Source organism: Sebastes fasciatus, chromosome 5 (genome assembly GCF_043250625.1).
Source record: "Sebastes fasciatus isolate fSebFas1 chromosome 5, fSebFas1.pri, whole genome shotgun sequence".
Lineage (NCBI taxonomy): Eukaryota > Metazoa > Chordata > Actinopteri > Perciformes > Sebastidae > Sebastes > Sebastes fasciatus.
In genome coordinates, this window is record NC_133799.1 from 9319184 (window position 1) to 9341339 (window position 22156).

At 40.0% G+C, this 22156-nt stretch overlaps 2 protein-coding genes across 27 annotated transcripts in view; one reads left to right on the forward strand and one right to left on the reverse strand.

Moving 5' to 3' along the window:
- Positions 1-22156, forward strand: part of dock7 (dedicator of cytokinesis 7) — a 56555-nt gene that overhangs the window by 14878 nt on the left and 19521 nt on the right. For 10 of the 26 annotated variants that reach the window (XM_074634931.1, XM_074634922.1, XM_074634923.1 and 7 more), the window contains exons 15-25: positions 9303-9420; positions 9688-9758; positions 11999-12137; positions 12401-12502; positions 13245-13331; positions 14114-14345; positions 15593-15757; positions 15981-16001; positions 17175-17344; positions 18379-18471; positions 20163-20252. In XM_074634931.1, the coding sequence (XP_074491032.1) occupies positions 9303-9420; positions 9688-9758; positions 11999-12137; positions 12401-12502; positions 13245-13331; positions 14114-14345; positions 15593-15757; positions 15981-16001; positions 17175-17344; positions 18379-18471; positions 20163-20252 (1288 nt within the window). The remainder of the gene's footprint in view (positions 1-9302; positions 9421-9687; positions 9759-11998; positions 12138-12400; positions 12503-13244; positions 13332-14113; positions 14346-15592; positions 15758-15980; positions 16002-17174; positions 17345-18378; positions 18472-20162; positions 20253-22156) is intronic. The other 16 variants (XM_074634927.1, XM_074634933.1, XM_074634935.1 and 13 more) reach the window with 5 other exon arrangements.
- On the reverse strand, positions 745-5515 carry angptl3 (angiopoietin-like 3). Its single transcript, XM_074634955.1, has 7 exons — positions 4908-5515; positions 4151-4261; positions 3850-3961; positions 3597-3710; positions 2947-3042; positions 2052-2324; positions 745-1945 (listed from the first exon to the last, which is right to left on the reverse strand). The coding sequence occupies exons 1-7, from the start codon at positions 5436-5438 to the stop codon at positions 1761-1763; spliced, it is 1422 nt and encodes a 473-aa protein (XP_074491056.1). The 5' UTR covers positions 5439-5515; the 3' UTR covers positions 745-1760.

A 22156-nucleotide genomic window follows, 5' to 3' on the forward strand; every position in this document is an offset into this window, starting at 1 on the left:
TCTCGTTAATGTTCACCTCATGCCAATGCGCTGCGTACATATTCCATCTGAACAAGTGCTATTTCTGTCAAGGTCACTTTGAGAGATGTTGTTACTACCAGACGTGTGCCGCTGACATGACCTTGCTTACACAGACCTTGTTTGTCTGCAGATAACCAGGTGCCTTCCTATTGTAGATTAACTAATGCCAGACCTAACTGAGAGCCAGCAGATCTAGATGAAAGGACATCGTAATCTTGCATTTTTATTCTGAATGTTCTTTTTTTTAATCATTGATTTGCCAAAAGAAAGTTGTCTGGGATCACACGTTTTCCATGAGCCTTATTGTTTGATATACTTTTCCTTTTCCTATACATGTATGTCAGCTATATATGAGGTCATTGAACTTGCTACCAGGTTACTAAATGTCATCACACAACCCCATTTTTAGGAGGATACAGGCCCTGAGCTGGACATTTTTATATTTTATACTTTGAACTACCACATATATTAGCACGTATACGCAGATTATATACATATGGAAACATGCAAAGGGAGGCATTCAAATTTAGAATTAATATATTGTTTCATTTTGAAGTTGTGAATGAGTATACTGTCTTACTGACTGTGAAGGAAGTACTTCATCTTACACATAATACTAAAGTTATATCAAGGCTATTTCTTGGCTTTTGTTTTTTTCCTCTACATTTAATTTGGTTCAATACAAAGCTACACTATAAAAAATGTAGTCATGTTAGATAGTCATTTAGTCAAGATTTTTATTTTGTTTTAAATATGACTTGTTAGAGCACATAGCTTCTTGTCAGGGTGACGTGTTAGTATGAGGCACATTTACAGTACAGTTATGTTGTAATAATGGACAAGAGTCAATATGACTCAATAACATAGGAAATACACAGAAATGATGTTTTTCTAACAATACCAACATAAATCATAGAATAGCATGAATATGGTTTAAATACTTTACAGAGTAAAAAAAAATAGAACAAACAAAGCAGAAAAACCTCATCAGTGTGCTGCCAAAGCTTTGTATCTCCAATGTTATATACTGCTGACATTGCCCCCACTTTGTAGATTGTTTTCAACGAAACAAGGGATGAAGCAGTGTAAAATACCAGGACAAAAATGACAAGACCTTCATTGGAAAAAATTCACCACTATGGACACGTTTTGAGATGTTGCAGATGCAGTGTTTCTCTTGAACGTTGACTTATATAATGGGCATACCTTATATAATAACCTGCTGGTATTTGTGCCCCCTTGAAACATGCAGTTTCACATCACAAAGATAATATACATTTTAAATAGCTTTGTCAACATAGAAGCTGTCAAATACATCTGAAAAGATAGCCAAGCAATCCCAGTTTTTGAAATTGTTTCGTAATCTCTCCTGATCGTTTTCTTTCCTACTGCTGTACTGTGGCATTTTGCAGCCAGGATGTGGATCAATATGTCCATTTTGCAAATGATTGCAGATGTTGCGTAATGATAATTCTACTGACCTGCGTGGCCTGGTTGCATCATTGCAACAGCTCAGCTCGTTTCTGACTCGTGACATTTTGACCTGTTGTCTGTTGGTCAGCACCAGCCTCTGACAAAACGCTGTTGGGAAGCAATCGGCTCAATGTTGCTGATAAACTAAGAATTTGTCTGTTACTTCACTTTCCACTTCTATAGAAATTTTCATCTGAGCATTAGATATTATGAATGTTTGTGAAAAATGCCAGTAGTGTTGTAAGAAAAGGTATGACTTGTGGGGTTCAGTTGAAGCTTTCAACAGTAGGGGCCGGTCGTACGGTGATCTTGGTCGTCTTGAGGGAATATGAGGACCCTGTGCCAGGCTTCCAGTGAATGCCCTTCCTTCTCATAGAGCGTCCTTTTGCCCTCAACCACGAATACCTTCCATTAAGGTTGGTCTCTCTGCAAGCTTTGAACCACCAGCCACCTGCCAAAGAGTCAGGACAAGAGACATAAGTTATATAAACACAAGTCGGTCTGTGTTTTTATACTACCAAACAACCGTTGCTGAATCAGCTTGTAAAACTGTTTACCTGCGTAACTGCGAGCGCAGTTGGAGTGTCGGTGGTTGTCATTATTTCTGTCTTTTGAGGAGAATCTCATGCCGGTGCTGTTGGCCATGGCATCAGGCAGGTCACCAGAGAAGTGGCTGACATGAAGGGTGTAGCCCTTGGAGGGACCCTCCAGTGAGAAGCGGTACTCGGCCCAGAGCTTCCCCTCCTTCCAGTCCTCCAAATCAATGCGCAGGATGTAAACTCCCTGCTGTGTAACGCTGTGGATCTTCTCTAAGCCCAACCAGAAGTCCTCTGCAGAACACAGTTAGTTTTTATCTTGTTAGGATATCTCTGATGTGAAAAAAATCGTTTTGTCTGTTATCAGGGAAACTCCAAAGGTTATAGATTGATTTGGATGGAATGTAGAGACACCCATTGGTAATCAGAGCCGACATAGTCTATACATTTGTTTCCTTTGGCCTGCGGTGGATTGCTGCACTAAACTGTATGAGGTAGCAACTAAAATTCATGGCTGCAGGAGCCATTACTTTACAATGTGGCATGACTGCACCTATGAGTGGCTGTCTGACCAGCAAGTGCTGCAGGAAAGCTGCCAAAACTTGCAGTGTACTCAGACAATACAGGAAGTCACTTTGTCAGTTCAGAACTGATAATGTGACAATTACTATTTCTTCAAATATCCCACCCCCTCTCACCAAAAAGTCTGTGCAGGTTAAGGTGGTATTCAGTGTAAATGGTCCAGTGCTCTTCAGATTATTTTGTGATAAAAGTATATCTTTTTTTAAATCGCTTAAGTTCTAGAGCAAGGTAGACTCAGATTCCTGAAAGGTACGGTCTAAATCAAAATGTATATAGTTTTGGCAAATGGTAAAAGTGGCATATGTTGAATTTAACACCTTAAAAAAGCACTCACTTTCCAGATTTCCAAAGCCTTTCTCATACTTGTCCCATATCTGGTCAAAATCCACTGAATCATCGGTCCTGTGTTGGATGACAGTTGAACCCCCATCTATAGAAGGGATTAGAAATACATTTCAAATCAAGTTACTGTTATACAAGGCACACAAAAGTTAACAGAAGGATCAGGAAGCCTTCTTATCATGAACCCCTTTCACACAGCCTGTTCAATGCAGGAATTGACGTCTGTGTAGAAGGGACAGCCGGTGTGGCAGGACTACAAACACACACAATAGACGCCGATGCTGTTGTGTTATACGTCACACCTCTTTTGCTTTGGGGCTGCAGCATTATGCTGCGTTGTTTGGTTCCAAAAAAAGCAAAGTCGGCGTAACGACGGATCTTCTTTATGGCAGTATTGCATAATCTCTGTGTAAAAGGGGCTATAGATAACGTGGATGGGATATCCGCCCCGTTGTCTGCCCTTTTGGATAACCTGTTCCTGTGGCTATCTAGTTGATAACCTTTAGTTTTTTGTTCCTTGCTTATTGATTGGAAACATGCATTAATGCCAATACTTCATCTTATAAATGTAAGTGCTTCTGAATACAGAATGAGTATTTTGATGCTCCCACTTGGAGCTCAGATTGCTTTAGTCTCACCCACCTGAACCCATTTCGCAGTAAACGTTGAATGGCTCAGATTGGTTTGGCTTGATAACATAGATTCCACTGTTTGCCTCTCCTTTGTTAAACAAGTCACTGCAGTCCGTGGGGAGGTCTGAAACACAATCAAGAAAAAATCAAAATGTATGCATCCTCATTTTCCCCAAACCTTTGCATTCTCCTTTTTGTTTTAAGACATTTCGTATTCATGTCAACATTTTGAATAATTGATAATACATTTTAAATAAATTTACCGTTCACATCCAGGTCAGTTGAGTTTCCTGTCAGATATTCAAACATATCAGGAGCTGCAGGCTCTGGATCCATCTGCTTATCGACTGTATCTTGAAAGCTGTCATAGCTTAGCTGCAAGAGAATGCAATTGAATCTGCAATGTTAAATTATGTTGTCACTTAACTCTAAAAAAAAGCAGTTTCCCTCCCCTAAAGCAGAATTTGCATAGATAGCTTTAAGGACCAAACTAGGCTCTCACAGAAAGCAGATGTTTGGCCTTTAAAGAAAATATTAATGAAATCGTGCTGAACAGTTGTTTACCTTTTCCTCCAGGTTTATAATTTTGGAATTCTGGTTGTCAAGCTGATCATGCTGCTCCTTCACAGCTATCAGCAGATTGTTGATTGTTTTCTCTTGAGATTCAATCACTTCCTGAAAATACCATAATAAAAAACATTATTTGTCCATACAACATGTGTTGTATTTTACAATGTTTTAAAGGTTTGCACCTGTTGAGTCACATGAATCAAACAAATAGTCAACTACAGGTTGAATATCAGTTTTTTCTTCAGTATTTCTTTTCTTAAATGAGTAGAATTGTTCATTTTACCAGTAACAAAATGGAAACCGAGAAACTATTAGTCACGCCCAACAACAGAACACACTTTTGTAACTTTTGTTACGTTGCTTTTCTTATGCCGGTAATCGTTTGCACAATTCTATAGCTCGTATGTCCCACATATGGTATTTTTTGACAACATGTAAGTGGCGTTGGAATTGATAATGCAACAAATAGTTAATGACACATTGTTTATCAATAATCATTACTGTAATACAGCAATAGATCGTGGTCACATGAAGATAAATGTTACCATATAGGGCCCATTGCATGTGCAGAAATAATTGAAGTGGGTTGAGGTTATTCAATTAGAGTTCATTAAATGCATTTCCATTGTTAACTGGATTTGAAGGAAACTTTTCAGCAGTTTTTATTTGGCTTCTATTGATTTTGCACACACAATTCACTAGCTGATGCACATTTGAATGAGGCACTCGGAGGAATTGTGTAGCTGCTTACCTTGAGCGTTGTGATCTCACTGAGCTGATCAGCAGGGATAATGCTCTGCGACAGTCCCTGGAGCCGTTCCTCGAGGTTCCCCACTTTGCTCTGCAGCTGCGTACGCTCCTGAATGATGCCGTTGATCTTGGTGTTGATTTCCAGCGACAGGTTCCTGATCTCCTCGTTGTTGCTCTTCAAGAAATTCGTGGTCTTCTTCAGCTCCTCCTCTTCCTTCTTGATCTCAGACGTGACCACCGAGAGCTGGTAGAAAGAACGGTCGAAAATGTTCAACTTTTGGAAGATGTCGTTGATTTGGCCCTTGGTCTTGTGGACGAACTCCCGTAAACTCTGGCCTAGCTGAAGGAGGCCGTTTGCGAGTAGACGAACGTCATCCAGCATGGCAAAGCGAGACTTTGCCTCGGTTGGGCTTGGTGCTGTGGGAAGGGCCTGGGAGGGCAGGGTGGGGTACGCGTCTCTACCTGAGTACTCCAGAGGGACGGCAGCAGTGGAACTAGCTAGCAGCAGCAACAGGCAAAACAGCTTCATCATGACTTTCTTGTCTAACACAGTGTTGCACTGCTCTTGTGCTCTACTCAACACTCCCTCTGCCTATAAGCCAGACTTCCTTGCTGTTTAAATGATGTGAGAGCAGCAGGCTGCCCTGTGTTATATACTGCCCTCTCAGTAGAGGAGGGGGGGATTAGCTGATCATTAAACCCTACTATGTTTTAGCTCTGTACCCCACCTCCTCCCAAAGCCCTCCCTCTCCTGAACAAACAAATCACAGCAGTGAGCAAATGACATATACACCCCACCCCCCCTTCTCTACTACCCATTTAACCCCAATCCCCTCTCCATACCACACCCTACCCTGTTCTCCATCTGTGGCGCAGGGCTTTAGCTGATCAGCAGAAAGCCAACAATGGCCATCACAGGTTTTTGATGGATCGTCAGTCTGATCAATCTCAAACCTTATAACCCTGCACACACTTTGGTCTGATTGATAATGCTGTGTGTAATTAATGCTCTTGGGTTTGATTTAGAGTCGTGCTGAATCAGCCCCGGTACCAGGCGCGCTCTCTCTCTCTCTCTCTCCCTCCTTCTCTCTGTGTGGGGAGGGGAGGGAGCCTGTCATCGGTGCCAGGGTTCAGCTTCTGGGCATGAATGATGTTGGAGAGTTTGGACAGTGTGTACTCATCATCTCGGTTTTATTGCTCAGCCTTGTCAATTTTTTTTTCAACTTGGTCATGCCTCGTGTGATATCTTCTTAATGCCACCAGAAATGAGATGGGGAATATATAGTTTGCTGATTAGCTTGCAGCTTTTAGGATCTTTCTGTTCTGTCGTAAAAAAAAAACATCTTTATGGAAAATTCTTAGTAAGTTGTTTCACGCAGACCTGAAATGTTGTTGAAATATGTCCACAGTCAGCCAGAGAGGGAGGAGGAAGTAATCAGTGAAATGACTTGGTGTAGTATTTAATTGGAATATAAATATTTATACTTTTGGCACTGCGGGGTTCCCAACCTCTAGAGTAAGTGTGTCCTGTGTGAAAAAGGCCTTCTAGACGGAATAATTGCCGTGTCATGCAGTCATTGCTTTCTTTGGCTAACCAAAATTAAAATAGTTTCTTGTTTATATAGAGGCATGTATACATTGAAAATGTCCTGTTTGCAGCCTTTATGGAGTTTTAATATTTACTATTGTTGTTAAAATATGTTTTCATTCATCAGCTGATCAGTCACTTTGTATGGCAAAGGAAAAATACTGGAATATTTGGCTTTGGTTTAAAAACCTTTTGGCACTCTGGTTGTTACAGTGCACGTTAAAATACCACACAGTCATCTTAATGAGTGTTCTCTAGTAATTTGCGGTTGTAAGGATGGATTACCTCAGTTCTCAGCGATGATATGGACGGAGCAGAAAGCAAAGGTCCTATAGAAAAGAGAAAAAATTGGCCACAGACTGAGTGGATGTGCCAGGAATTTGCTTGATCAGCATAAAGCTAGTAATGATATTCAGTATCCAGCTCCGTGGTTAGGTTTGTGGCTTAGCAGCTAGAGGGTTAAGAGTTTGAACCTGACATGTCCTGCTGGGACTTTTCTCCGTTGAGCTGGCATGTTCTGTCCAAGTTCAATCATATTTTGTCTATGTTAGCTTCGTGCATTCTAATTTGATCCTAATGTTTAATTGTCCATACTGCTGTTTCTGTAGCTACACTGATTCGTATCATGCATACTATCAGTTACCCCTGACATATTTTTGTTTTCTCGCAATTGTAATTCCATGCATCGATCACTTGATCTCTTATGTTGACCTCTGGGTGAGAGGATTGCTCCGATAATGTGTTGTGAGTCAGTTCTTTGTTCCATGGTTGGATAGTGTGGATACCTTCCACCACCACCACCATCCCATCCTTTGTTAACCACAAGGTGAAAATAAAAGTCACGTTCACTCACTATTGTAGCCAGCGGGCAACTCCAGGTCTGAAAAGTGAAGCCGATACAGAAGTGCCTTAAATTTGCATTCTTTCTAACAGCCAGCAGGGGGCGACTCCTCTGGTTGCAAAAAGAAGTCTGATTGTATAGAAGTCTATGAGAAAATGACCCTACTTCTCACTTGATTTATTACCTCAGTAAACATTGTAAACATGAGTTTATGGTCTCAATCACTAGTTTCAAGTCTTCTTCAATACAGCATGATGTTCATTTAGTAAATTATGGTCCCATTTAGAGTGAAATAGACAACCACGGCATTGTCCGGTCTGGGAGTTATCTGTGTTTTTGTCTTAAGACTTAAACTCTTTCACAATGTGTTTTCAGTTCATGGAAGTTAATTATAACGGGAACTACCACAGAAGTGGTTTTGAATATTTTGCCAAATGTTTATATGCCTGTCTGTGGACAGACTTTGTAGTTGAGATTAAAATGAAGATTTGTAGATGCAAGATTATTTTCTATTCTTTTTTTTTCACCATATTGGTTTAGAAGAATAAGTACAAAATCAGTGCAAAGTGGAGACAGGGTTTCCTATAAAATGAACGTCTGGTGCTGGTGGGAAGCGATCCAGTGCTGCTAGGTCACTATCACGTGGTACTTATGACTGTGCAACTAAAAGCACATCCTCTACAATTAAAGATCTAATATGCACATTCATTCAATTATTCTGGATGAAAAAGGTAAAAAATGACCTGTCCACAAAATGTGGATGTTTGGCTGAATCAAAGCAAGTTGAACCATGACTAAAGTTTTTATAGAAATGATGAAATACTTGCTATATTTATCTGCCTTGTAGTGAGTAAGTGCTTGTACCCAGTTTTAAATATTATTTAGTTGTCCTATCAACATGGCAGACTTGCTATTTGTTTACCATTCCTCCTCTGCATGCCTGGCCTACTGGTGAGAAACTTATCATGATCTATGTATAGAGCCAGCAAACAATGACTTTGTCCCCATATGCAGCCTCTGGACTCCAAATGGGGGAGGTGGGTAGCTGTCATCGTACAGTTTGGAGTGTACTGGGAGACCTGTAGAGTTTGCAATGCAGAGTTTGCCTTCACAGTATTCATGTGTACTGATTAACCAAAGATGAGTCTGATGAGATAAACCGACCAATCGGTGATACTTCCTCTCTGTGCTTATAAGGGGATTTCAGATTTTCCACTGTGACGTCATCTCGGGGTCTTTTTCAGTTCAAATTCAACAACCCACTTTAAAGCTGCCATTGTTATTATTAGGACATGCTAGATAGAGGGTAACAGAGGAAGAAGGGAATGAGTCTAATCATCACACCAAAGAGATTCCCACGCTTCCTTGTCAGTTGTGGTTCCAGCTGTGGTCTCTGTGGGGCCGCCCCCACAGACTCCACTACGTCATTGCGGTTTGTCAGCTGATCCCGGGTTACTTTGTATTTCCTATTGGGGAGGCTCATCCCACTTCCCATCAGTGTAGTAACCAGTGATTTTAAACAGTACAGTACCGTTACGTTTGCTGACAGCAATGATCAGGATTGTAAAATTCCCCAACCACTTTCAGTATTTTATTAAAACAAATATTTTGAACCAAAAGTGTTATTAATAATAGTATTATTAGTATTATATTAACAAAAAAGTTAATATGTTTTAGTTGTCAAGTTGAGTGGTAGAATCAACCAAGTGTGTAATACAATTTAAATTATTTATATGATGGTTACACTCTTGGTCTCTCAGCCTCTAGTGCTGGCAATCTATTGATACTTTCTATATACTGGTATGTTACATACTATAAAATGAACGTCATACTTTGGATATATGATGTTTTACTTCAGATGCCTTTTTTGTGTATGTTAACCATTAACTAAGGAGTTTAGGAGGCACAGTTACTTAAATGACATAATTTATAATGTGCCTTGTTTTCTCTGTGTTCCTGTCTTTTAGGAATCTGCTGTATGTGAACCCTCAGAGTCTTAACTTTGCCAACCGCCAAGGCTCCGCCCGCAACATCACAGTCAAAGTGCAATTTATGAATGGAGAGGATCCAAACAATGCAATGCCGGTATGCTATGATGAGAACATAAAGAAAAACAATTCCTTTATTTTAGTCCAGTCATTCATTTTAGTCGTATGTGTTGCTGTGTTGACAACTAAGGATTTTTGCCATTTGATGATAAGGTCTGCTTGTATGGCAAAGCTGCATTATTCTATACAGCTGTGTGCATGCTACCACATATGCTCTGGTTAAATAGATGTTGACAAATGGTCATAATTTATTATAACATGGCTTCATGACCATCTGAATGTTAATATTTCTTTTATCCCCCAGGTGATATTTGGGAAGTCCAGCTGTGCAGATTTCGCTAAAGAAGCCTATACTGCTGTGGTGTACCATAACCGGTAAGTTCTTTGTCTTTGTAATAGTCTCTACAGAGTGCTGTAGGGAACCTGTGATTGGAATGGTGATGAAACGTAGTTAAAACTATTCAAATATCCCAACAAATCCGTGTTGAAATCGGCAGGACGAGAGCTAGTTAACGTCCTGCTGATTTCAACACGGGAGGTGCCATCGATTTACATTATGATGCGTTCAAAGTGTAAGCAGATAGTAATCGCAGTGACCGGTTCGTCTGCTGACAGCACGGAGCTAAAGACCTCCGTTAACGGAGGTTCAATGAGTTACATTACATGTGTATTACATACATATGTTCAAGCTACGCTCAGTAAAAATGAGTATTGGGCGATGGTAAATTCTAACATTATCAAGATGTTCAATTGTAATCTTGTAAAAAGTAGTTTTTGGCGAGAAACTTGAGTAAGTCCAGTTGTTTGAAGGAGATGTTTTCACAGCAATATAAAATAGATAATAAAGAGTGATTATGATCTGTTTAACCTCCTAACAAAAACCAGTATGCAAATGGTAATAAAGAAGTGTATGTTGAAGTACATGGGATTTTTTGGGGTATCGAGAATCATGGAATTTCACTGCTATTGGTGTCGACTACTACATTTCCGGTATCATGACATCCCTACTCTCTTGGCAATGGTGAGGTATGAAAATCTGACATGCTTAGCCTTGTACTCACATGGTCTCCATGATTGTCATGAGATTGGTCGACGAAAATCAAATTCACAAATATCCTTCTTTAATTTAACATCACCATAACATTACTATTACACCTCCATTACTCTACCAACCTTTGATGGCGTTCATTAAAGAATAGTTGGAGTCAACCTTCTGGATATCGTCAAGTGGTGTCCTTGGCACACGTTTCTTCCATCTCTACATAAGAAGCTGAGGGGTCTCTAATATTTTATCACCACTATCAGGTGTTTTTACGACATCCAGCGGTTTGTCATTTGTCACCCAGGGGTCACACCTTCAAGGCTAAAATTAATCAACCTGTGAATAATGTACCACTGTGACCAGGACCATCGTGCATCAGGACTTAATCCAGCTCTTAGAAGTGCTTATAGGTAATGGTCAATTACAGTCTGCATTTCACTCAGAAGTGGCACAATATTTCTCTTGTCAAAACTCTTAAAGGAACATATGAAGAAAACTGAATGACAAGGAAATAAAACGACTCTATTATAAGAAATATTTTGTAATCTGGACAGCTTCCACCTATCTGCTTTTGGCTATGACTTAATGTGCTCAGTTAATAACCCATTAGCTTTTCTTCTGCGAGGAAAGTTGATCCTTGTGCAGTTCTTTCTGGAGGATTTCTTTTTTCTGGTCCATAACCAAAATGTTAGTTCCCATGAGAAATGAGAGCCTAATCTCCAGCCTTAAGGCAATCCTAGTGGGTGTGTTTGTTGAAGGACATGCTGTATCTGGTGGTTGTTTGTTTCTCGGCATTGGCCTGCAGACAAAGTTTCCCCCTGGGGCACTAACAGGAACTCAGCTGAAGTGAGTTATGATGTGTTATGTAATTTCTTTCTTGTTAGATCACTTGACTTGTCTTGAGACACAGAGTCCCAAGTTATAAATGGGCTCAGCTGGAAATAGAATATATGAGGATTTCAATTGATTTGCATATTTGTACATGCATGGAAGAAAATGTACTAATGCAAGTCTAAAGATAGTATGTAAGCCTGTCCAGACAGAGTCTTAAGCTGCGTTCACACTATGAGTGACACATGAACAGGCTACAAGTCATTTTCAATGGAAGCCGGTGGCATTAAGCTACAAACTGACGCACGACACTTGTCGCTGTGATGGGCGTTAAACGCTACAAATCATTCATCTTAAAAAAAAATGCCGTAAACCAGTTCCCAGTGTTATTAATGACCTAGCTACTTCAACGAGTGCTTGAGCAACACTTCAACTAGCTGCCCGTTTTACCATGCATTAAAACATGGGGCAAACCATTCTCAATAGTTACCAGAATAAGTCGTATATAAATCCTCTGGGAAAGCAATGGAAGAGCCCTATAGATATTTATTATTAGAACTATAATGTCGAATTCACACCAGAGCGGCGAAGATGGCAATTTGAACCATATGACTAAACCTGTCTAGGTAGTTCAGAAACAACTCTATTTTGGGTGGTTGTCTATCAACTTATTAAATATAAAGCACCTTGTAACACTGTTGTTGAATAGTTTTATATTGTCGTTGCTAACTGCTGTCAACAGATCCCCTGATTTTCATGATGAGGTCAAGATCAAGCTGCCTGCCTCCCTGTCGGACCACCACCACATTCTCTTCACCTTTTACCACGTCAGCTGTCAGCAGAAACAGAACACACCACTGGAGACCCCTGTGGGATACACGGTAGGTTAAGAGCCACTGGCACAGCTACGATAACCACACAGGCTGTTCCCGTGGCTGTAGGGGACAGCTGTCTGCACTCTCACTATTGCAATGTTCCTGCGGGCATAGTTGTAAACTTAGACATGCTCATTCACAAGCACACACTCTCTACTTGTCTTTTAGACAGGTGTGCAAGAGAGACCTGGGGAGTTGAGAATATGTACTAACTGAAAAATAATATTATCCTCCTAATGTGTTCTCTTTCAATTTATTTTTCTCTGTAGTGGATCCCCATGCTGCAGAATGGGCGTCTGCGGACGGGACACTTCTGTCTGCCGGTGTCTCTGGAAAAACCACCACAATCCTACTCTGTTCTCTCACCAGATGTAAGACACAGTTTTACAATATGAATACATAGATTTAAGTGTGAAAAAAGTATAAATTTGAAACGGGTAAATAATAATTAGCATTATTATTAATGATAATGAATTGGTGTGCTGCAGACAAACCAGGTTAAGTGTTAAGCAGAGTCTGTCTTGTATGGAGGACGGAACCTGCCAAAATTAAAAATTAATAAATAAATAAATGACTAAATAAATAAATAAATATGCCATTAAATGTACCAAAGGTTATATTAAAAATAATTGTAGGCCTTAATTAATTGATCAAATGTGACATAAATTGACATTTCAGTTTTAATTTGCTGCTTTGTAGGTAAATAAATTAAGAAGCAAATTAAAACAGAAATATCATTTTATGTCACATTTTATGAATTAATTAATGCTTACATTTATTTTTAATATTCATTTTGGTACATTTAATACCATATTTATTTATCGAGTCATTTATTTATTTATATATATTCATTTTTAATTTTGGCAGGTTCTGTCCTCCATAGTCTTGGAGTACCCTTTGTAATATAAAAAAGGAACATTGTCAACACTTACTAACCTCTTTGTTTAACTTTTGAGTGAGATTGAAAGGCATCAGAGCAGCCCTTTAATCCTTTTTGATTTAAGGAAAATCTCAGCCTTCTGTGCCCAGTGACCTATCGTATGTTTCACTGCTTGTAAGATGTTCATTTTACCAATGAAGCCCAGATTTACTAAGGTAATTTTTGTACCTCAGGTTCCTCTCCCAGGGATGAAGTGGGTGGACAACCATCGAGGAGTATTTAACGTGGAAGTGGTGACTGCTTCAACCATCCACACACAGGTAACAGTACTGTATACAGTAGTTTTACGAACATCACATCATCACCTCTCATCCTCTTTACTCTGTCCCATCTTCCCTGTTCATATGTACGTAGGAGCATACATATACATATGAGCAGAGGGAAAATGCTGCTGGAAAATTAAACCTCATATTACCAAAATAACTTGCTTTTCAGGAATGAAGAAGAACAATTTTATTGTTATGTCAGTTGCCGTAGAATCATTTTCATAAGCATCACACGGGTTATCATTTAAAAATTCAGTAAAGAGAAACAGTGTTTTCACATTTAGACAGTAATTCCTCCACAGCACCAGTTCATTAGTGGCTGAAGCTCGCCTCGGCAGTAATTTACTGAGGTCTACTCCATCTCTGTGTCGGCCGGGGTGTGGGGGGCTTGACTGTGGTCCCTAGGAGCCTAACTGGGACTAATGTGCTCATAAATCACTGCTCCTGGAGCAGATTAGACTTGCTGGATTCTACTGTGTTCTTGTAGCAACGTACGGTTTGTGGTTTCCACTTGGAGAGCCAACTTACAGACGAGTAGATCCAAGCTTACTTTTGTTTGTTGACTTCCTTCCCCCCTTTTCTCCTTCCCCTCTCTCTACCTTTTCCAACTGTTGTGCTGTTTTTTCCTCCCAAGCTTCTTCTTTTTGCCTTGTTTTCTCTCCATCCATCTTTATCATCCTTCTTTTCTTCTCTTCTGTTCTTTCACCGTCTGTGTCTTTCTATATCCCCTCTCCTGCATCTGTTTTGCCAACAAATTTCTCCCTCTCCATCTCCAGGACCAGTACCTGGATAAGTTCTTTGCCTTGGTACACGCCCTGGACGAGCACATGTTCCCAGTCAGGATAGGGGACATGCGCATCATGGAGAACAACCTGGAGGCTGAGCTCAAGTCCAGCATTGCAGCGCTCAACTCTTCCCAGCTGGAGCCAGTGGTTCGATTCCTTCACCTTCTACTCGACAAGTTGGTTTTGATGGTAGTGCGGCCGCCAGTCATTGCTGGGCAGATAGGTATGAAATTGTATTACATTTAATTAAAAAGCCAGAGATCACACAGTGATTTTAGAACAGCTTGGGGGTGATGGTTAATCTGCCAAGTAGAATTAGCTATTAATTGTGCCACCTCAAGCTGTAGATCTTGAATTTCTTTTATTTACTGAGATGATGAATATAAGTTAAGGTTAAAGGTTTTCCTAACTTTAGTCATGGCAATAGGAATGCCATAAAAAATGCTTTAATTTTTATAATTGTTATGCTATAAAATGGAAATATGTACAAAAATGTAATACTTATTTTGGTAAATTTTAAGAATCAGTGATTTTGATGAGTTTTATTATTATCCTTTAAAGGTGCTTTTGATAACATTGATAACATTCAGCCACTAGATGTCACATTCTCCCTCCCCCGTTCAATTGCCTTTACTTCACAACAAGTTGATACCAGGCACTTACCGTCAATCTCAGCCATTTATCCGTTTTTGCCACACTAACTAACGACCCAGAAATACCACATGATACCAACATCGTTATACTATTGGCTCACAAACCTTGTTAGAAGGGGGAACCGAACGTCAGCTATGTTCCACAGAGTTAAACAAAACATTCATTTTGGAACCGCCAACACTTATAAAATGACGAATTCACAATCATAATAATTTTTTTCAGGTAAGGTCATGCTTTTTTTTCGGCACCTTTCTAAAGGCTTTGTAGATGTATTATTTAAAAAAAAATATTCGTCTACATAAAAATGTTATCAATAAGACCTTTAATATGATGTGCTGTATATGACGTCTGTTCTGTGTGACATACAGAATACATAAGATTTTTGAAATTTTATCTATTTAATTACTATGAAGAAATGGTCCGAAATATAAATGAATAAATAAAAAGGAAAAGTACAAAGAAAAAATTAAAATGAAATAACCTGGCTGGGCAGAAGGCGATATGAGACAACTGGTCCCTGCATTGCAAAACCATTACAAAATAAATCAGCTCATGTATTCATTTTTACAGTGCTCACTGTGTTCTGCACATACTTCTTATAATAAACTTAAAGCTGTGTCTAAAACAGGATTATGTTTCACACAGAAAATGAATACATGCAAAGGTCATGGTTGTATCTTTCTATCTTTTTGTATATCTTATTTTATGGGGGTCATCCTGTGTGCACACACATACCGTAACTTTGTGTATATTTGTCCATATCAGTATTTTTGCACACATGTCACTTTGCTTCTGTCTGTATCTTTGTGTGTTCAGTGAATCTGGGCCAGGCATCCTTCGAAGTCATGGCATCCATAGTGAACCGGCTTCATAAGTACTTGGACACCAGCCAGGACATGCACGGCCGCAACGGCCTGCTGTCCTCTTACATCCACTACGTCTTCCGCCTGCCCAGCACTGACCCCAACGCACCCTCCCCAGGTATTTTACTGTCAACACAGTTCATCACCTCACATTTTTCTTTTATTCTACACCTGTTTTTCTGTTTTCTCCCTTTAAGTTAACTTCATCCTACCCCCAACTCACCATCACTGGGTGACTTATTGTCAAACCTACCTGCCATAATTTTTCTTTTTTCTATTTCTTTTTTATCTTTTGTTTTTTTCCTTCCACATCCATTTTGTCTTCTGCCTGCCCAACACAGACCCCAACTCATCCTTAACAGGTAGATATGGCCCACTACTGTACATCTTAAGGCTTTAATACACCGGGGGCGTTTTTTACGTGCGATTTATTCGCACATCAATATCATCCTCAAACTGTTGTTTTTGTCATGAATACTTTAACATAGAATGTGAATATTACGCGGCGAAAAAGTGTCATCATGTTTTTGCGGAACGAGGTCGACTCTGATCTTTCACACCGCGAATAAAGGCATCAACCTATCAAGTTGTGTGGAACGAGTTGAGTTGCACCATAGTGCGAATCAGGACGACAAACTGTATTACTCCTTTCAACCTTGACAAAGGCAGCGCAGACCAGATCCACTCCTTCCGTTCTTACCTTTCACAGGAAAAGCCCTAGACATAACATTTTTGCATGCGAGTGTTTACTTATTTGTGTCACCCCCGGTGTGTAAAGGCCTTTAATCTGTGTGCAATTATTGTTACCTCTAAAATTAAAGAGGACCTATTATGCTTTTGTGCTTTTTCCCTTTCATTTAGTGCGTTATATAGTTTTTTGTGCCTGTAAAAGGTCTGCAAAGTTACAAAGCCCAAAGTCCATGCCAAAGGGAGTTACTCTCCCCCACAGAAACACTGCTCCTGAACTGCCTGAAACGACACTTTGCCTAGCGGCTAGTTTGGCATGCCCTCAAACAAAGCTAGTTACAGCGGAGCTGGAGTGGAGTCCGAAGAGTTTGGTTCGGTCAGTGCGGGGGGGGTTAGGGGCCGGGGGGTTTCAGACAGAGGTGTAAACATGTTCTAGTATGCACCTGAAAATGAGCATATTAGGTCCTCTTTAAAATAACATTTAGTTTTTAAAGTAATATTCCATTTTGGTAGAGAATTTGATGTGTAGTACACGATTTCTTGCAATCAGTCCTCTATTATCTAACTAACCATTTGCTGCCAAGACACATTGGTTGCTCTATGGAACTATAATCGCTTGTGAATAAATATGTTTATGAGCTTCTTACCTGTGTGAGTTCACCACATGCAAGCTGGAGAGTTGTGTTTGGCTTATTGATAAGAGGAAGGGCCGGTACAAATGTAAATGTGTGCATTGGGAGCAACATGCAATCATCGTGTCAGTGGATGCACAATGTCTTGGTAGAAGTAGTTATTCCCATCACATCCCAGTCGTCCCATTTTCCTTCCTCTGTGTGTTGTTGTCCCAGGCCCCGGAGGGTTGGGAGGTTCGGTTCACTACGCCACCATGGCTCGCTCAGCTGTTCGACCAGCCAGCCTCAACCTTAACCGCTCCCGTAGCTTAAGCAACAGTAACCCTGACATCTCGGGTACACCCACCTCTCCTGATGACGAGGTCCGCTCCATCATTGGCAGCAAGGTAAGGTCATCAAACAATGTCCTTGGTTATACATTTGCCTGTAACTTCTTTGATCTCAATACTTTTAGAGTTCAGTTGAGGCATGAAAGAGGCCGCTCTAACTCAAATTGTTACGCGTGGTCCTAAGATAATTTATGTCTTTTGGCACTTAGCCCTATTGCAATATTTGATTTGCCCACACCGCACGTGGAGTTCCGATATCAGAGTTAAATATTTAACATTGCCGTAGTCCAGCAGCCCCTTATTGATTTGTGATGTATTTTAGACAGGCACATGCGAGGTGATTGTACTGAACTCTACTCTGTAGTTCTTAACCCACATTGAGGCAGAGGCCCTCCATGTGCACACAGTTACACAGCTGGATATTTTATCACAAGTAAACTGTATAGCCAATGCGTAAACATAAGACTGGACATCTTATCTCTCTAACCGCTGTAACAGCAACCTGACAGCATGCACACACAGTGCTCAGTGTGTGCAGGTTGTGACAGGCACAAGAGACATTTGGTTCACAGAAAGCAGATGCTGCCGAGAAGATACAATACGCATTGTTTCAATAGAACAGCTCAGCCTTGTCAGTCTGTACTGGTTTTGTTTCTTTTTATTTCATTTAATGAATCTGTTGTCATTTATTGTGTGTTGTTTTAATTTGTGATTTCTCTTTTCAAACATGTTTTATTTAACCCAAAAGTACCTGAGCAGTGACTGAATGCAGCCCCTTGTTTGATGAATGTTCCCTTTGCTGCTAATACTGAACTAAACCTTTCTTCTCTTGTCTCTGAGGGAGGGGAAGTTATTTCTTACACAGAGAGAGAAAGGGAGAGAGAGATGTGCTTTGCTCCTCTGTGGTGATGATTTGGATTTTTATATTTACTGACGGCTAACCTGTTTTTGGGCCCTTGGCATCTTCCAGCAGTCCTGACCTCTGAACCTCTTTAACCTGTCATTATTCCTTCCCTCCTCCTTCCCCCGTGCTGCTCGCTCACTCCCTTGCTTCCCGTCTGCCTTGTGTCCTTTGACCTCGGCACGCCTAGGGCTTAGACCGCTCCAACTCGTGGGTGCACACCATGGGCTGTAAGAGTGCCCCCTGGGGATCCAGCCCCGGGTCCGCTCCAGAAACCATGCAGGTGGTTTTATGAATGCCCCGTCCTCCACTTTGCCTCACTACAAAAACAACTCGCCTTATTCACCTTGAGGGGATACTGGGATATTTGGAGTTTTGGTTTATTTGTGTAATTTGCCAGAGTTACTGAAAGCAAGGTGAGAGTTGGGGCAAGCAATATCCTTTTTGTAAATGATCACATCTTTCATTTCAACCTATCGTGACGCTACTTCTGGAGGTTTTAAGTCAGATTGCCAACCATTTTTTGCTAACTTTCTCCAAACAATAGATTTCTAAACCGTATACAATGTGACTAATGTACCACAAAGACATAAAAGACCAAAACTTCAGAATATTACAGTATTCTTGTAAACTTTAAATCACAGTCCTCCCATGAATCCCATACATGGGAGTCACAGCCGCCTCCATGACCATGACCCTCTATCTCTCATGCTAGAGCCTCAGGTGTCATCCCGCTCCACTTATCATATCTAACACCTCCCTTTTTCTCAGTACTTGCATGAAAAGACACATAGTCTAAATCCAAGTATTTCAGTGCCAGAGTACTCAGTACTCAGTGCCATACTCATGGCAGCAATTTCTTGGACATAGTTGGCCTCCCTTTCTTTCTATGTCAAGCTTGCGTGCCGTTTTGGGTTTACAGTGGTCAGTTATTGTTAAACCCAAAACCAAGACATTTTTATGTGCGTATATTTCACAGAGGATTGTTGGAGTAGTAGAGAAAAAGAGTATTGTTAGAAATCATCTTCATCCGCAGAGTAGATTTTTTCTGCATTCATTTTGTTTCATCTATTTTCCTTTTCTGCTTCCAGCACAGTTATTCACTCCCGCTGCCTTAACCTCATAATCTCCACTCTCACTAGTGTGTATCCCTGCATGACTTTCTACTAACCCTACATAGCATTCACTTTGTCACTGGAGCATGGTATATCTGTGAGTGTGAGTGTGTGTGTCTGTCAACATGCGTGAGGTCGTTTGTCAGCTTCACTTTCCATCTTCATGTGATGTTATGTCTTCTGTCATGTTAAGTTGCCATGACATACTCCTTTGTTTGTCACTTATTTACACATCCAATATTATGAATGTCAAGAAACCAAGATGAAATTAATTCTGCATATTGTAATCATAAAATCACAGCTAGATTACAACATGTAATTAGTTGTGCCAGCATTGACAGAGCACGTACATTATCAGCATTTATTGTGTTAGTCTACCTACCAATGCTAATACCTTTAATACAGTAGGATGTATGTCATTATGTCTTTGAAGTATTGTATTCACCTGGAGGGATGCAGAATTGCACATCTTTAGGCCATGACTGTAACATCAAGCAAAAAAACAATACGATGACTTAACTTGATCTCACGGCCCTTCATGCAGCCATTTTGCATCCCTCCTTTCAGCACTCAAACTACCGATGTATCGGTCTGTTTTAGATTGAGTACAGCGCTTTAAAGTGTTGTGACCCTGTCCTGTGTCTAATTGTTTTGTGTCTTCATGTGTGACAAGTGTGTGCAAGAGATCACAAAAGTGTGTAGTGTATAGTATGCATGTGTGTGTGGATGCGTAGATGCGTGGATGCGTGTTCCCTAGCAGACACATTTTCCCTGTGTGCTGAGGAAAAAGGTGCAACCCCACGCTCCCGTTGCTCCTCCACTAACCTTGTTGTCACCGTTCCATTCATCCCACCCATAGGCCATGGAGCGCTGTGGCAATCGCATGTCTTCGCACACTGAGAGCGCCAGTTTCTTGCAAACTTTAACAGGACGGTTGCCCACAAAAAAGGTAGAGCCACTTGCACTGGGGGAGGAGCCAACCCCGCCCGCCCACCTCACCTGTCTTGTCTGTGGATGTGTGCCTCTGGATTGGTTGTTGTCGTATTTGGTGGTTGTGGAGTTTGCTGAATGCTGAATGTCGCTTATCTGCCTCTTGTTCTGAATGTGTTGAGGAGTTTTTTATGTGACATGAATGTTGGTTGTAGTCTGGCTAATGCTGTCTGGCTAACTTAGTCTGGGAAGTCTCCTGTCATTGTGCACTGTTTTAAGAAAGTGCAACTTCCAATCAGTTTACTATGACCCAACAAGAGACATACAAACACATGGTTAGTTAGGTAGGTAGTGTATAAGGATACAATCTGCTGTAAAGTTTACTGATATTGAAGAAGTAGTTACCACAAAAAACACAAGGTGCATTTAATAGCTTTGTTCCCTTTTTTTAGCATTTAGGGGGATCTATTGGCAAAAAATGGATTATAATAATAAGTATGTTTTCTTTAGTATATAAACACCTGAAAATTCACGGAGCCGACCGCCATGTTTCTACAATAGCCAGCCAAACCAAACACTGGACTTAGATAGGGCCATTTGCGTTTTCACATTTTTGCCTCAGCCACTGTAGTTTTCCTACACACTTAGCACACAGGAGAAATTTCAGTTGGTGGCAATCCTCAACCTCACCGCTAGATGCCGCCAGAACCTACACACTGCACCTTTAACCCATCTGTGTCCAAAGAATATATTTAGTATGATAAGGAAAAATGTCACAACATTCGTTGACCATTGATTGAAAGTCTTGAAATTTGGTACGGATATGCTTTGGGCACTTTTTTACATCACGTGAAAAATCACACTTTTATTAATAGTCAAAATAAAGATTTTTGAAAAATGAGGAATCAAATCTTTGATATTCAACTTGTTATGAGTTCATAGATACCAATACTTGATTGTGCTCCTTGTAGTTTCAGAGATACAGACATTTCTTATCAAACTATATCTAATCTTTGGGCACATAGGGCTACAGTTTTTTCCTTAAATATAATTGAGTCTATTGCAAAAACAGTAGTCCCATGTGCCCAAAGACTAGATATGGTATGATATGAAAAACTCACTTTCCAGCTAAATGGTTGGACCGATTTTTTACATTTCTACAAATTTGTGCTTAAGCAAGCCCAGAGAACATTAAAAATGAATTACAAATTTCAGTTGCGGACACAAATGGGTTAAGTAATATATAGATAACGTTCATCAGAATCAAAATTTGGATATCAATCAGGTCTTGCCCCTTCCTAATCTTTATATGTTAACATGATTAAGGAAGACTTGCCAGACTCACCAGACAAGAGTCGCTGTGTTAGCCAGACTGTGTTCGATGTTGGTTTTGCATAAAAACACACACCTAAATAAATAAATGCAAGCTACTGATGCATAATTCTTAAAAGAAATGAAGAAGTAGAATTTCTTCTCTCCATGCACACAGGAAAATCACAGGAAGTTACATTATGAAATACTATAATTTGCATGGCGATAACTGCATTTTTCATCATTTCACAAAAATGAAAGTTGCACACAACTGTACATTTTATTATATGATTTTTTTTTACATTTAAAGAATTTGTTTAGAGTGTTTTGAGTTGTTAACCCTTACTGTAATATGTGTATATATTAAGTTTTTTGGTTAAACCTCACTTTGTTTTTAATCAATTAATTTTCAGTGCTGGGGGCGCAGGAGCTTTACTGGACTCTATTATTCTTTCATATAGAGAATATAAGAATTAATACTTGTTAACTAAACCTGCTTAACTTTCATCCCCATTAAGAAAATACACTTTGGTTTTCAGTTAACTGTATATTTACTGAATAATCTGTTCACAACATGTAGATTTAGGTGTATTTTAATTTAAGATGGACAGT